Source organism: Xiphias gladius, chromosome 16, assembly GCF_016859285.1.
Source record: "Xiphias gladius isolate SHS-SW01 ecotype Sanya breed wild chromosome 16, ASM1685928v1, whole genome shotgun sequence".
Lineage (NCBI taxonomy): Eukaryota > Metazoa > Chordata > Actinopteri > Istiophoriformes > Xiphiidae > Xiphias > Xiphias gladius.
The window spans coordinates 18,853,576-18,868,635 of record NC_053415.1 but is presented as its reverse complement, the minus strand read 5'-3'; the positions used below and the strand labels follow the sequence as shown (position 1 = coordinate 18,868,635).

Genomic DNA, 15,060 nt, shown 5'->3' with positions numbered 1-15,060 from the left:
ATAATTTTATAACGCCATGGCTACAAGGTGGACTTTGAAAATACATTTTATCAGTGAGAGAGAGTGTGTGTGTGTGTGTGTGTGTGTGTGTGTGTGTGTGTATTAATAGCTTCGAAGTAATTCAATCCTTTTTGGAAATTAGTAAATTCTCGTATACTTCCCTAAAAGCAGTGATTTAAATCTGAAGTGTGTTGGATTATTTCGCGTATTTAGAAAAGCTGCTGACTCCGCACACAGCACATCAAAATTTGGAAGCAGTCTTGATAGTGATGTGTGGCCTGAATTTCCTCATTTTGTCTTACACTTAAGATTCACATTTTTTACCTTTGGGACATTAGACATATTTACCAGTTTTTATTTAAGTCGTGTACATTTTATGTACCTTTATAATTGTAGAATTATACACCGAGTGGCACGGTCACCGACACGATTTGTTTGCGCTTGTACATTAAATGCAAGCTTTTTTTTTTTTTAACTCCCAGAAAACTTGAAAATGGATTTTTTGTAAAATCAACATTCTAACAATAATAAATAACATTGAAAAAGACGTTTTAATAACAGGAATAATAAAACAGGTCATTTTTTTAAATTACCATCACACGCTCAGACCCACAGTGTGAAAAGGTGCAAGAGTGCGGGACCTTATCTGGGGATGTGATTAGACACGGAATAGGTTATTCACTTATTATTAGGTTATTTAGTCACGGACATTGATTGTGTAGGTGGTGACTTGAAGTTTATTTTTTTATTAACCCTCACCATAGGCCCACGTTTGATTTAAATGGTGCCCCGGTTGTATGGTAATTTTCTAGGAAAGTTTTAGCTATTCATTGTTATTTACAATAGTTTTTCTTATTTTGGATTGAGTTAACGTTTGTCAGGCTATATTTGAATTTGCATGCCGTCAAAATTAAAGTATAAATATAGTATGGTACTTTTATTTTCAACCTACATTTGCCCGGCAACAGAAGGCTATATATATATACACACACACACACACACACACACACACACACACGTATACATACACACACGAGCGTGCCATGACTAACATCCTGAATTATGATCAGTGCTGACATAACGGATTCACTTTGTTGTCTCATCTTGGGATTTTTATTTATTTATTTAATTATCTCTTTATTTAAAATGCATATCTACTCAGGGGAATACATAAATAAAGGGTTACATGATCAATACACAATTCACTGTTTGTCCGTTTGCTCTGACCTATTTCAATAAAGACCAGTATTGGTGATGAGCCAAAGATCTCACTGAGCTAACACACATTTAAAATTGTTTAATAAGTTCCATTTGCCCACACAGTTGCATTTTGATTTTAGGCTTAAAAGTAGGTTTTCTTCAAAATTCAGATGCATGACAGAAAATAGGGCTACACTGTGCTTTTAATTTAGCAGTCTGCAAATGTTTGACTTTATAGACCAGACAAGTCATGCAACGAAATGGTTCCAAGAACCTCTGCAAATAAATTTTGCGTAGAATTAAAGTGACACTCCAGCACGCGTGCCAATCCTGTAATCTTGCTTAAATTTTATTATCACCGGTAGAGATACAGCTGTCAGTTTTTTAGGTTTCGTGGAACCAACATAATATCACGGGGTCGGTGTTCTTTTGGTACCTCTTGCGCTGCGTCTGCAGCCCGCTGAATATTTCACACGGGCCCCGTTATGTAACGTTCGTAACCTTGAAGAGGTTGCAGCATCACTGTGGTGCGGACGCGCTCTGCGGGTAAGAGGCCACGGATTACACTGTACACTTCTCGTTGTCACTTTGCGTTGTTCATTGGCTCGCCATTGTCCCTAAATAGAGGTCGGATTAGGCCCGTCACACTAAAGAAAAACAAGCATTGACGTGTCTTACATCTCTCAGTTTTATTTATCAAGATCGTCTTGGAGAAGTATAAAATCGTCACCGCTGAAAAGAATAGATTGCAATTTCGTCGAAATAAATGTGAATTGGTGTCTAATTGATGTAAATGAAAGCTACAACCTCTTTGGATTAAAGATTGATTCAGAGAGGTTGGAGCTTGGGTTAAAAAAAAAGAAAACGGATAAAGGCAAAAGACATGGTAAACAATCAGGTAAACAAGTGTTTCCATATACTCAGGTGCATATCTGTCACTAGTTTAGTGCACCTCATGGGTCACTTGGAAACAACTTGTAGCTGTGAGTGCCTGACATGCCACAGGCTAGTAATTAAAACAACTTACAACTGCCAATAAAACTGACAGTAGAGTCAATTAAGTTCACGATACAATCCTGGCCTGCGCCAATTAAACCCGTGCACACGTCAGTGATTTCCAGCAGGTACACACCAGTGTGAGTAAGGTGCGAGGAGACTGTCGTGAGAAATGGTTCAATCTGCGAGGTTACGTAGACTGCAAGGTTGTGCGGCTGCAGCAGGAGCAGAGTTGGTAGTAACAGACTCATGAATAAGGTGATCCATCGGGGCGCCGCCATCCGTGAGCCCCCCACTCGGTAGGAGCCGCTCTCGTGAGGGACTGAGATCTTGTCCACTTCTCTGAGCCTCAGTGAATCCCACTTTTTTACATCGAAATTGCGTACAAGGGGACCGACATCCATCTCTTTCCGGGAGGGCAGGGGAGTCTCCTTAAGGACCCTCAACTTCTCCCGAAACTCCTGCATCTGCTGCAGAAAGCACAGGGGGTCGGAGACGTTCCTGAAGGACTCCGCGATGCTGAGCGCCCGTCTCTGCTCTTCCAGTGCCGCGCTCAGCTTGGTGATCTCCGGGTCGTACGCTTGCATCACCACCAGCTTCAGTGTTTCAAAATCGGAGAGGATCTCGTTCTTCTTGCATTCGAGGGCACTTGTGAGTTTGTCGAAATAATCTATTACCTTTTCTGCGTCCTTGGTCACCGACTGAAGAGCCTTCTTCTTACTGGTCTGTAGTGTCTCCAGGCAGGACAGGATATCTGCGCTCTGCCAGCTCTCCATCCCGCGAAGCAGCTCTTCGAACGCCTCCTTCTCCCGGTCATATGCCTCCCCCAAGGAGCATATTTTATGCCCTTTGTGGTCATCTGCTGTTGCGCAAAATCCACAAATGAGTTTCAAGTCCGTGGCGCAAAATATGTTAAGGGGTTGGCCGCAGTGTTGTTTACAAACAGACATTTTAGGCATAAACCTTATTTTGCTGTACTTCTCCACGATTCCGCGCAGAGAATAGTTGATCTGCAGGCTGTTTGCGCCGTTTTGAGGGGTCTCTTTGCGGCACGTGGGGCATTTGAAAGGTGTTCTGAAACCTGGACCTCGGTTACCCTCCAAGAGTCCCTCCAAGCATTTCTTGCAGAAGCTGTGTGAGCACAACAAGACCCGTGGGTCTTCGAAGAGACCGCAGCAGATTGGGCACGTAAGTTCCTCTTCTAGCTGCTCCATGGTCTCCTGTAAACACATCATCCAGGCGTCAAAACTGGTGCCCAATTTAAATAAAAGCCCAACAAGTCGACGCTAAGTAAAACGGGCTACATAATACGCATTCACGCACACGGAGATGCTGCCACGTAAGGTAGCAGCGGCAGTAAATTACACATGAAAATGCCGTAGCCTCGCAAAGGATACAGATTTTGCAGTCATGTTCCAGCTGTGTCTGGAGTATTCCCATCCCGAAAGTGAAACTGACTTGGGTTGCTGTACCCGCGTAAAAGGTTGGCATGTGCTCTGCCAAAGGCTCCGTTTGCCAATCTGCTGTTAGGTAACATCCCTGCCTCTGATGTCTTTCTGTAACCGGCCGGTGTCGTAAGAAACTTAAAACCGCGTCGCAAAACCAGGTTGGACACCGGTCGAAACCTCTGATAATTTTGCAGGCATAAACTGTAACGGCAGGCGATTTTTTTTCTCCTAGCTTTGTATGACAGAATAGCAGGACGGCGGTTAGCTGAGTTGAATCCTAAATTACCGCCGCCTGACCAATCCAATGCGACAAATTGGCGACAAACGGGGCTCGCGTTAGCCTTGCTCCTGTTGGCAAGGTACCGAAGGAGGGCTGTGACAGATTTTGCAAGCGCATAGTAACATGCAACTACTGGACCAAAAGAATCACTCACCAGCTGCTGAGACGCACAGTGCAACGCAATCATGGCGCTTGTTGCTGTGCAGACTTCGCCCTTTCCGGGTGTAGAGTTAACTGTTTCAGCGGCGTGCGGAAAAATTGAGATGCACCGATTCGTCTTGTATTTACGCACACGTACATCCGAGGGGCGTAGTATGAGGCCACATACATGGAAGCCGCCGGTGTTCCGATTTATTTGACGGCTTAAATTTGAACATTGGGATGTTTACGTTTTTGTCCCCGCTGGGTAACTTGCAGAGGATCCCTGCCAGTTGGATGGGGGAGGGGCTGTTGCTATGCAAAACATTACAGCGTGAAAAACTGTCAAATAGGTTTTAGTCCCAGCTTGGCATCGGGGGCTTTTATACTGCCCCACTTAAGTCACTCGTGTGGGGACTTGTCAATACATGCATATGTCAACAGTTAACACGGCGAAAGCGCCCGGGTGCATCGGCTGGTATAAAAAGTAAACTTCGACGCTATGTCGCACTGAACGGACAAGTGGCAAGATTATCTGGCCCCCGTGAGCGAACAGAAACGGAGGTAGACTGGAAACAGCCACACTGCCTTGGCTTTATGTTTCCGCCAGTTCAAATCCACCTCCGACGATGCTCTCCAGTTTTGAATTGGTATTACCAGTGCACCATTCGTCCACTGCTGAACATTTGATATTTTTTTCACCCCGAAACTCACTTTCTGCTCACTTGCGGTTATGTAACTTCGCTATCCAATAGTTACTTAGTCACGTGTGGAAATTTTGACCTTGATTTTCTTCCCTTGTTTCCATGCCATCAGGAGCAACTGCCTATCTTAGCCGCTGTGATTGGATACAGTGGGGCAGCGGGGGCTTATGTAGCTCCGACCTCTGCCGCGGCGTGTCGCTGTTGTTGTGCGTCCTAAGGGGGCAAGTCTGACGCTTCTAACACCAAGCGCTCTTTGGTTTTATGGCATGGGTTTGTTTCCGGATGTTGTATTGGGCAAGAATGGCTGCGATGTTTACGTGTTGTCTAGGCTGCTGCGGAGACGGTGGATCGGGGCACATTCCCCTCAAAGAAATGCCCACTGTTCAGTTAGATACTCACCACATGGGTAAGAGAGTTCGACTGTAATTGTCACAGCTGATGGGCAGACATTATGTCTATATGCGTTTTCTTGGCTGCGTCTGTGACATGATGGTTGGCTACTTCCGTCGTTACCACGAGCTAGCTAAGTAGCTACGCTATTAAATGTGTTTTTTTGGGGGGGGGCATAAGGCGGTTACAGTTCATCACCCTCCCCCTTAGTATACCGCCTATAAAGTTATCAGTTTGCTACATACTACACGACTTGAAACAGCCATAGCAACAAACAGGACAACTCGTGAAATCTGACCGCCTCTCTCGTAACTAACCACAAGACGAGTGATAGCTGTCAAGATCAATATTTCCCATTCTTTCACTAACTAAGCATTAACGATCACAACACATGTACAGTTTTAAGACAAAATGCGCTCTGTTTTGAATTATAACATGCCTTATGTGCTTTTTGCCACAAAATGCTTTTTATAAATGTTTTTTTTAATCAAATACTCCTTTAAAAAAAATTTTTAATGTTATTCAGTGTGAAGCTATAGTGAGCTCCAAAGCACGAAAAAATATTTTTTAATATACTTTTCAGCGAGCCCATAACTTGATAAATAAGCAACTGTGGGCCAACCACTTTAGAAATGAAAGGCATCTAATGGATTAGGACAGTCACTGAAAATTTGAAGCATTTAGCATGAAAAGTTCCAAAGTAAAGACTTATGAAACTTTCCTTTTTTTTTTTTTTTTTTTTTTTTTTTAAATTGAAACACTCATTTATAAGAGCCATGACCCCTTTCTTTAAAGCCTCCATAAATCAGAAACTAAAGAAGATACAAGCTGAAAATTTTGCACACTAGTTGTTAAGCACAATGACATTATTTACATAAAAAATGACGCAAATCCAAGATGGTCAGTCACGAGGCCTCTGTTGATTTGACATGGAATGACCCACTGGGCAACAACAGTTGGTGTAATGCTGAAACAATTAGGAGTTTAAACAAGTGACACAAAATTAATCAAAATTTTTTAACTGAAAAGTCTTTTTATTGTTTGTTTAAACATAAAATGGTACAATTATTTGTAAAGATATGCACACAAAAACCCTCACATGCAGTATATACAAACACACTTTTACCTATATACTCAGATATACATGAATCCAATGTAAACGGGAGTTTGCAAGAGAGGTAGGACCCTAAAAATTTTAAAAATACCTCACCTAATAAATCAAGGCAGTAATGTATCAAGCAAATGTCACAGTCTCGGGTTCCAGTTTTCAGTTGTGAAGATTTTCTGCTTTCCACCAATTGATATAATTGCAAAATTAATATCTTTGCATGTTGGTTGGACAAAGCGAGCACTTTGAAGTTGTCATCTTTGGCTCTAGGCAAATGTAATAGGTATTTCCTAGTGTTTACAGAAGTTTTATAGACTAAACAGTTTTTTCATTACTCAAAAAAATGTTGACAGAGTAGTTGACAATGAAAAAAGTTGTTAATTACATCTCAAACATTGTTTTATGAATTTTATGTGTTTGAACTGCAAAATGTATTTTTGCTTCTTCTTTTTCTTTCTCCCAGGCACAGATGTTGTCATTGTAAAGAGTGGCCGGAGGATATGTGGCACTGGAGGCTGTCTGGCCAATGCTCCTCTGCACCAGAACAAAAGTTACTTTGAGTTTAAGATCCAGTCCACTGGTAGGCGTTTGATTTTTAGTTGATGACCTCCCTGTTTTTATACCTCTTCTGCCTTCTTTCCCTGCCAGATTGCCATTTTCTGGTTCATTCCTGGTGGTGTTTATTGATTCTGACACTGTAGTTTTTAGTAGCTACACTATCTTGTGACTGCATGCAAACTGGTGGGATTCTGTTGACTTAAAAGGACAACATCTGAAATCACAAGACATTTGCTTTCTTCCATGTAAGACCTTACGCAATGCTACCCTCATGCAGCTTCACACTAGTCACAGACTGGTCTTACTATGTAACATTTAGCTGTGAATATGCTATGCATGTGAATTTCGCATACTAACTTTTTATGTATTTGGTCTTTTTCATAAATATGAATGCATTTTAGGCTTTGTGTTTAAAGTATTTTATAATAGCTGCTTATTTAGTGTTGTGCTTTGTGTTTAGGTGTTTGGGGAGTAGGTGTGGCCACACAGAAAGTGAACCTTAATCAAGTGCCTTTTGGCAGAGACACAAATAGCCTAGTCCTGAGGCATGATGGGTCTGTGTACCACAATAATGAAGAGAAGAATCGTCTACCTGCAAACAGCCTCCCCCAGGAAGGTGACATTGTTGTAAGTGCAAAATTTATTTTACTTGACCCTGAATTTAAGTTTGATGAACCAAATCGTTGAATGATTTAAAGGGACACTGTGTGAGAATTGGCCAAATGTCAAAGTTATACTCCAAACAAATGGGAGGCAGTATATTGCGAGAAAGTTGGGGTGTCCACCCCTATCGTAAGAAACAAGGAAAGGCACTCTTTGGTGCCTACTCCCCCCTCCCCTTCCCCTGTGCGAGTTGGACTGGCAGTTGGGCATAGCGGGACAAATCCTGGTGGGCCGCCACGTAGGTGAATGGTAGACCGTCAAAAATAGTGGTGGCAGGAGTAGAGGATGATGGCCGGAAGAGGGAGAGCAGCTACAGCAGCAGCATCAGTAACTGAGCTTGAAGAAAGAGTGGAGGAATGGCAGCAACACAGGTTTATAGCCTACTCGCAGTGTCTACTTCTTCATCCCCTCATGTTAGACTGGAGGCAGACTGGATGCTACGGTGCCTCACTGTGGCCTCTGGAGGTACAGAGTGGTATTACAAGACAGGACAGGCAGGCACTAGCTGTTAACATGCTAACTTATGTAGATACCTCTGCAGCACAACACATAGCCGTCTTTGACACAACGTCGAACCCTTATTTCTTCACATTCTTTGATAATCCTAGTTAATTTTTGAATGTTTTAAACTAAAATACTCACATCTTGCCCCTTTAACCTTGTAAAGCTGAAAATGAAGAACTGTTGGGGTTTTTTTGTTTGTTTGTTTGTTTGTTTTTAATCTGAATCTGTATCTTGTCAAATAAATCACAACTGGCCAGTGTAAATAGATGTAGACGCTAAAATTATTAATGAACTCGAATTATATAAGCAGGCCAACCGGTTTCCATTCCATAGATAAAGATCGTGTTGTCTCATTGGTGCTGAAACGATTTCGTGCAGAGTAAAGGTGTTGCACTAATGCTTGCCAAGATTTCTTTTTATCAGTCTAGTCAGTACACATATTGAGCTATCTCATGCTTTCTACAGACATGGTCTCTACGTCTACAGACTAATCTTCTGATAGATGCCTGCTGGAGCAGGCTGGCCTAGAGTTTCTATGAGACCCACAGTAAAAATTGGTATTTTGGGGTTTTCTTTTTTCTTTTCCCAAGGCAGCAGGCTGACAGCAACAGTCACATTGTAATGCACGCTCTAATGTGGGCTGGGTTGCCATCTGTTTGTGCCAAAGTTTGCCACATGCGCAGTAAATTGCTATTTGGCATCAGTCTGTAAATAATAACTGATTTATCAGTACCCAAGATCAGCTTTTATTGCAATTATTTACAAGTGTTGTCTGTCAGAACTCAGAAATCATTTAGTAAAATCTGTTATTTATGAGCATAGACTTGGGGTTTGGAACAAATGGATTGTAGTGCAGTTTGTTAGTGTATGGCCAAAAATCCTCCAGCTGCAGGTGGTTGCAGCGCAAAACACAGCAGGGGCAGGCAGGAGCTGTTTTAAGACACATGCAGACCTCTAATCGTTAGTGTCCGCAAGTGTGTCATTATCTACACGAAGTAGTGTTTGACACATTTTACCTTTTTATAATAAGACAAATAATTTTTCTGTCTCTTTCCCAAAAGCTAAACTATAAACACATCAAAAAATGTTTTCTTAATTTATTCCTCGCTATGCTCATTTTATGACACTATATGGTCCTGCTAAAGAAGAGACCACAACAGCTTAAAGCTATCACAAGTGGAACTTAACACTGGCTAACTTTGGAGACCCCCTAAGGCCTTTAATGGCAGTACTGTATTTGTGTGAGCTCGGTTAGAGAGACCCCACAACCACCACCACCATCATACATATGCACACTCAGATGGCAGAGCAAAGACATGTGTACAGATGAACGTCAATTAATTTGTCGTTCTGCAAACTGAGTAGTTGTACAGGAATGATTAAATATTTTTTTTTATCATGACAAGGTATTTTCATCAGGAGCCAAATTCAGGTCAGCCAATGAAACAGTGTTGTCACACCCTGACTTCGGTGATACTTGCTCATTGGGGTTTAGTTATGGCTTTTACTACACTGCACTAGTGATGCCCATGATCAAGTATAATACATTTGTGATGTTTTTTTGTGTTAATATTTGCCAGATATTGAATGGTACAGTAATAAAAAATAAATAAATAAGATAAAATAAGTAAATAAATTCCCCCACGACTCTCTGAAGGATAAGCTGTATAGCTAATGGATGGATGGATGAAATAAATACATTTTTTTTAAATCACCACAAACTACCGCCTACACCTCTGACTTTTAGAGGTTTTACTGTAATAACGTTGTTGAACCAAGAGGTTGGCTGGCCTTCATTTGAAACTGATCTGCATAAAAGTACAAGATTTCATAAGATGCTGCCACCACTGAGTTATCCATGCATGCAGATATGCAATTTGACAAACATAAACTGTAAATTTTATGAGAGCTGTGACTGTCATGAGCTGACTGTCAATTATTATTATATTAGTCAAGTCAAGTCAATTTTATTTATACGGCGCCAAATCATATCACACCAGAAGTTATCTCAGGTCACATTTAATAAAGAGCACGTCTAGACTGTACTCTTTACAATCTTATTTACTGAGACCCAACATAATACTCTGATTTTTCTGCTCAGTTTTAAGTTCATATACAATACTTTACTTCCTCAGTCAGCACAAAACTGTGTGCAGATAAGTAATATAATTAATTTACAAAGTCCTGGATATATTAAAAAAAATGTTCTCGGGTAGCTAAATCCTTGATCCGCCAGAAAATGTTTTAAAAAAAAATGTCCCAATTTGTGTCAGACATTTTTTTCATGTCACTGACAATAATTATGCAGTCATAATTAAAGCTTAAGCCATTATGGAACAGTGGGGCAAAGTGTAACTGCAGGAAGGAGAGGTAAGCAAAGAATACTTTGGGATAGCCATACTTGGTTTTGTTTGCATATTATTTGGTTAAACCGAGCTTTTCCTGCTCCACTTGACTTGGAGCGAGAATAGGATAGAGTCTCAGCGCTTAACTTTAAATAGGTTACATCACATCTTTGAATAGCCAATATATACATACGATGGTTTGTGTTTGATAATTAAACTAGGTTTAAATGAGTGATCATCTTCAAATGAAAAAATTCATTGATTAATTCTATTGTGTTTGTATTCCTCAGGGCATCACATATGACCACGTGGAGCTGAATTTATATTTGAATGGAAAGAACATGCATTGTCCTGCCTCAGGGATCCGAGGCACCGTATACCCGGTTGTTTATGGTAAGTTTATTTGTTGGCTTGATATGCTGACTAGTTAAACAAGGGTTGTTAACCTTGGGATAGTTTTTGACAAATTTTCTTAAAATTGGAACAAATTCATCTGAATATTATTGACTATAGAGTGGCTTTCTCAGAAATGTCACTGTGGCATTTACGATTTTATTCCACTAGAGGGCTACATTTGTACATTTTTACATAACATTGGTAATTTTTGGTCATTAGTTTACTCAAAAGGGTTTTTATATTTTCTTATTTGACCTCAAACAGATTCTACATAACTAAGAGTGAGTAATGTGAACTAATCATACTTGTCTTAACACTGAGAATAAAGACATGACAGGTTTTATTCTGGTCAAAGGCTATAGCAGATAATTTCATTGACTGTCTTCTATCTCTCTGGTTGATGTTGAGCTAGTCAGTGAAATCAACTGGCGATTTAATGTTGAAAAGATGTAGGCTGTTGATATTTAGTGGTAGCTTTGCCTGTTCCTGTCCTATAGCAACACCAATGAAGAAAACTAACTAGTGACTTATTTGTCTGAGCTTTCTTGTGAAAACACTCTAAAGCACTGCTAATATTTCTGTGCCACAAAAGTATATATCCATGTGCATAGAGTCACCCCGGATGATTTCATAAATATCATGTCAAACTTTCCACTTTATTTTCTGTTGTGTTTTGTATGGTCAATAATATAATTCATGTCCAAGGGGCAAGAAAAACTTTTTTGGCTGTTAGGGTCATCCCTTCTCTATTTTCTAGTAAGCATTTACATAAACTGAGCTGCCCCCTGGTAACAATGAAAACCTGCACACCACTTTTCCATAAGACTTTTGTGTTAATCTGGCACGTTTTTAATTAAACTGCAACTGCCTTTGCATTATTCATTACCAGTGATGCCATAAAATACAGTTTTTCTTTTTTTTCCATAATCACGCTTTCAGTTAGACCTGTAATTTGGTTGAATAGAAAGTAAAATATTTAATTAAACTGTCAATGGAAAACCCTAAAATAATATGCTACCCACTAACAAAATTAAAAGTCTTTACCAAATAGGTTCCATGAGCTGCAGTGTTATTCCTCTTTTAAAACAAATAATTGCATGCTCATGTTGTATTATTGTCACACACTTGATAAAGTATATTCAGATATCATTTACAACAATGTCTGCTATCTACAACTCATGACTCAGTTTTTCAATAAACACTCCTGACTTTCCATTGGAGAACCACTGTTTTTCAGTTTTTTAAACTACACTTTTGAAATGTGAGGCATATACCGCAGCTTATGGAACCAGCGAATGTCTTGATCTTGAGATGATTACTCAACTAAGATCTACAAACATCCTCTCTGCTGTCACCACAGCTCCCGTTGATAACTGGTAAACAGTGCCACAGTACTGTACGTTGGTGTGTCATGTGGCTTGGGAGTGTGTGTGGGGCTTGGGGGTGGTGCTGCTTCTCTTCCTGGGTACCGATTTGCATAATGAGTCAACTGCTAGGCCGACCAGGTATTCCGAGCCAAATTTGAGTTGATAACATTCTGGCACCCAAAGAGCTCAGTGTTACCAAACTTTGATCACTTTAAATACTGACATTCCGTTCATATGACAGGCTTTTCTCAGGGCTGATGGCTTGTCAAAGCAGGAAAAAACACAAGTGTAAAACAATAGCTTTCCAATCATGTGAGCTTGTTCCAAGTCCTGGTATTGTCCATGCTGGCTGTCATGGCTCAGTGGGGCACTTGATGGAACTGCCATTGTTAACTAAATTTAATTCTTTGGTGCTTTTTCTTCTATGACAAGTCAAAATGTCTGCCATGAAAAAGGTCTATTGCTTTTACAAGGCATTTCTGAAAAGTAAATAACTTAACAGAACAAACAATGTTAATGGTTGGAAAGTTTGCTATTTTATCGTATCATTTTTCTTAATATAATACATAATCATAAAATCAGATTTGGATTTGAAAATAGAAAAGAATATGAATGGTTGGGTGGGGTCAACCGATGTGTACTTAACTTTAATTTAACCCTCAGCTCTACCTGACTTCTATCACTACAGACATATGACGTGGCCAAGCATCATCCATTTGATGTAATGTTGTAGCCGTAATTACATGCATCTTGATTTTTGAATTTTTGGCTAAGAAGGCCTTTTTCACAGTAGACATTTTGTCTTGTCATAGTAGGAAAAGCACAGTTGATATTAATAAAATGGCTCTGTTCCATTCAAGTGTCCCAGTAAGCCATGACAATGTGGCAGTGAGCCAGCACACACAATACCAGGTCCCTGAAACTGAAGAAGCTAAATGGAATTTCAGCCATTATTATTTACATCTGTTTTCCTACTGTGACATGTCAAAATGTCTTCAGTGAAAAAGCCTATATAAATTCATTAATCAAAGTAATCAAGTATTGAGAAAACAGATGCACAATACACACAAAGTTGTGAGTCTGGAACCCCCCCCCCAACTTTAAGGCAGTTTTCTTAATCAGCTTCTTAGTATGAGTGATGTGGACCTACGTGCTCAAAAAATATTCTGCATAAGTTAGAACAGTTTTGGTTATTTCACATGAATTTTTTTATTTATGTTTTCGTCTGTTCGATTCTCATAGGGCTCAATCAGAAAAAAGTAATGAGATGAAGTAATATTTCAATCGAAATATGATAACAATCAGTAAAAAGTAATGTTGCCAGGCCACTGTCAATCAAACCTGATCAAACCACACCCGAACAGTCCCAATGAAGCAGATTAGCTGTAGTTCTGAGAGATTTTCTCGTGATGACAATACCTAAGGAGGTTTTTTCTGGATGTTACAGAGAAATGTTACAATTTTAAACCAAGTTTCCAGTGTCTTTAAAGGTAAATATTAAAAAAAAAATGGGTTTAAGAGGTTAACATGTAAACAATGTCTAACCTTGTGCTTTCCCCTCTGTCGTTGCAGTGGATGACAGTGCCATCCTAGACTGCCAGTTTACTGACTTCTATCACACACCTCCACAAGGATTTGAGAAGATCCTCTTTGAACAACAAATCTTCTGAAGGAGCACTTCAGCCTCAGCCCCTCTTTACGTTGTCGTCCTCTTCTATATCACATAGCAACCTCTGTGGCACTACAGTTTGACCTTGATTGAATGTTATCATCATACGTTGCTTGAATGCCTTTTGTTTAGTTTCCCCGATTACTCTCTCTCTCTCTCTCTACTGCTGCTCTGGATTGATGTTGGAATATCCTTGAAGAAGTTTGGATTCGTGATCATTGGTTGGCTGTGATGGGCTGTTAAGTTTACGCTAATGAAAAACTTAAGTCATTACCTTGTGTCAGTGGTAATCACCTTGCATTGACTGACACACTTTCAGTTGCTGCTTACATCATCAGTCTGTTTAGATACCCGGATCAGAAGCCATGTTTGATTGACATTGCTTTATAGACATGTTTTTCAATATGTATTTCCCTAAATGCCAAACTGACATCTAAGCATATGCCCTATATTTATTTGTATTTATTTGAATCACAGATCAAATTAATGTAATTTTTTCTGGCCATCAAAGGTTTGTGGACTAATTGAGGGGTCAGCTGTCAGTAATTACACACCATTAAACAATATCCCATTTACATTTATGTTGTCATCTTTATTTAAAAATACAATTAACAGTGGGGAACTTTGCAGCATTTCATGTTGTGTCAGTGTGAGTTGACACAGAGGGAGTGGTTTAAAATACTAACTCCAGTAAACCAGTGCACATTCCAGGGGACAGCCAGTTTCTGAGGTTGAATCTTCACTGGTAAGGTGTCAGGTATGCTGAGGTGATGGTGCTGGAAAATGTTTCATAAAGTGAAATATTTCTGAAATGCCTGACACTAATATGTAATAAGTTTAATTCCTCTCTAATCACTTCTATGAACAGCCCTGTAGTTTCCTCGTCCTGAAATCTTTTTATGGAGTATTTATTCTAAATATCAGAATATTACCGGAGCTGACGCTATTTGTCTCTGATTAGAGATATGTGGTTAAAAATGTCAGTCTGTTGTGTTTTATTGGCATAACATATCTGCTGAAGTGTGACATTTAAATATTTCAAATGCTTGTCTTTGTTTGCACTAATGATGTTATTGTACAAGCAAATTCAAATGTTGATTCATTAAACTTTGGTGTCTGGAGGTATCCTTTTCGAGTCCTGTTGTGTCTTTACGGTGTAGTTAAGTTGCGTATCATCTTCAGTTGTTGTTATGCGCAAAAATGACGACTGAGCTGCCCGGCTTTCACGCGTGAAGATGTCCGCTGGTCCCAATAAATTGTGGGTGAATTTATTATTACTGCGGCGAGGAAGCCG

The 15,060-nt window shown here is 39.9% G+C and overlaps 2 protein-coding genes across 4 annotated transcripts; one reads left to right on the top strand and one right to left on the bottom strand.

Annotated features, from left to right (window-relative positions):
• Positions 1–1,864: 1,864 nt before the first annotated feature.
• Positions 1,865–4,885, bottom strand: trim13 (tripartite motif containing 13). Of its 3 annotated transcripts, none has more exons than XM_040148546.1 (2): positions 4,846–4,885; positions 1,865–3,416 (listed from the first exon to the last, which is right to left on the bottom strand). In XM_040148546.1, the coding sequence occupies exons 1-2, from the start codon at positions 4,873–4,875 to the stop codon at positions 2,214–2,216; spliced, it is 1,233 nt and encodes a 410-aa protein (XP_040004480.1). In that variant the 5' UTR covers positions 4,876–4,885; the 3' UTR covers positions 1,865–2,213. The 3 variants fall into 3 exon arrangements, with proteins under 3 accessions (XP_040004480.1, XP_040004482.1, XP_040004479.1); XM_040148548.1 differs by having other exon boundaries at positions 4,777–4,875; XM_040148545.1 differs by lacking the exon at positions 4,846–4,885 and adding an exon at positions 4,079–4,835.
• A 43-nt stretch (positions 4,886–4,928) lies between these two features.
• On the top strand, positions 4,929–14,882 carry spryd7b (SPRY domain containing 7b). The gene is made up of 5 exons (XM_040148549.1): positions 4,929–5,172; positions 6,728–6,844; positions 7,283–7,449; positions 10,625–10,727; positions 13,670–14,882. The coding sequence occupies exons 1-5, from the start codon at positions 5,028–5,030 to the stop codon at positions 13,765–13,767; spliced, it is 630 nt and encodes a 209-aa protein (XP_040004483.1). The 5' UTR covers positions 4,929–5,027; the 3' UTR covers positions 13,768–14,882.
• The last annotated feature ends 178 nt before the right edge of the window (positions 14,883–15,060 follow it).

What these genes read in the sequence shown, in the direction of transcription:
- trim13 (XM_040148545.1), bottom strand. Translation starts at nt 4,111, where the DNA reads ATGATTGCGTTGCACTGTGCGTCTCAGCAGCTG. An exon ending in ACTGTGCGTCTCAGCAGCTG is followed by an intron (nt 3,417 to 4,078) that starts GTGAGTGATTCT and finishes ATGTGTTTACAG; the next exon opens with GAGACCATGGAGCAGCTAGA.
- spryd7b (XM_040148549.1), top strand. Translation starts at nt 5,028, where the DNA reads ATGGCATGGGTTTGTTTCCGGATGTTGTATTGGGCAAGAATGGCTGCG. An exon ending in GTTTAAGATCCAGTCCACTG is followed by an intron (nt 6,845 to 7,282) that starts GTAGGCGTTTGA and finishes CTTTGTGTTTAG; the next exon opens with GTGTTTGGGGAGTAGGTGTG. An exon ending in CCCAGGAAGGTGACATTGTT is followed by an intron (nt 7,450 to 10,624) that starts GTAAGTGCAAAA and finishes TGTATTCCTCAG; the next exon opens with GGCATCACATATGACCACGT.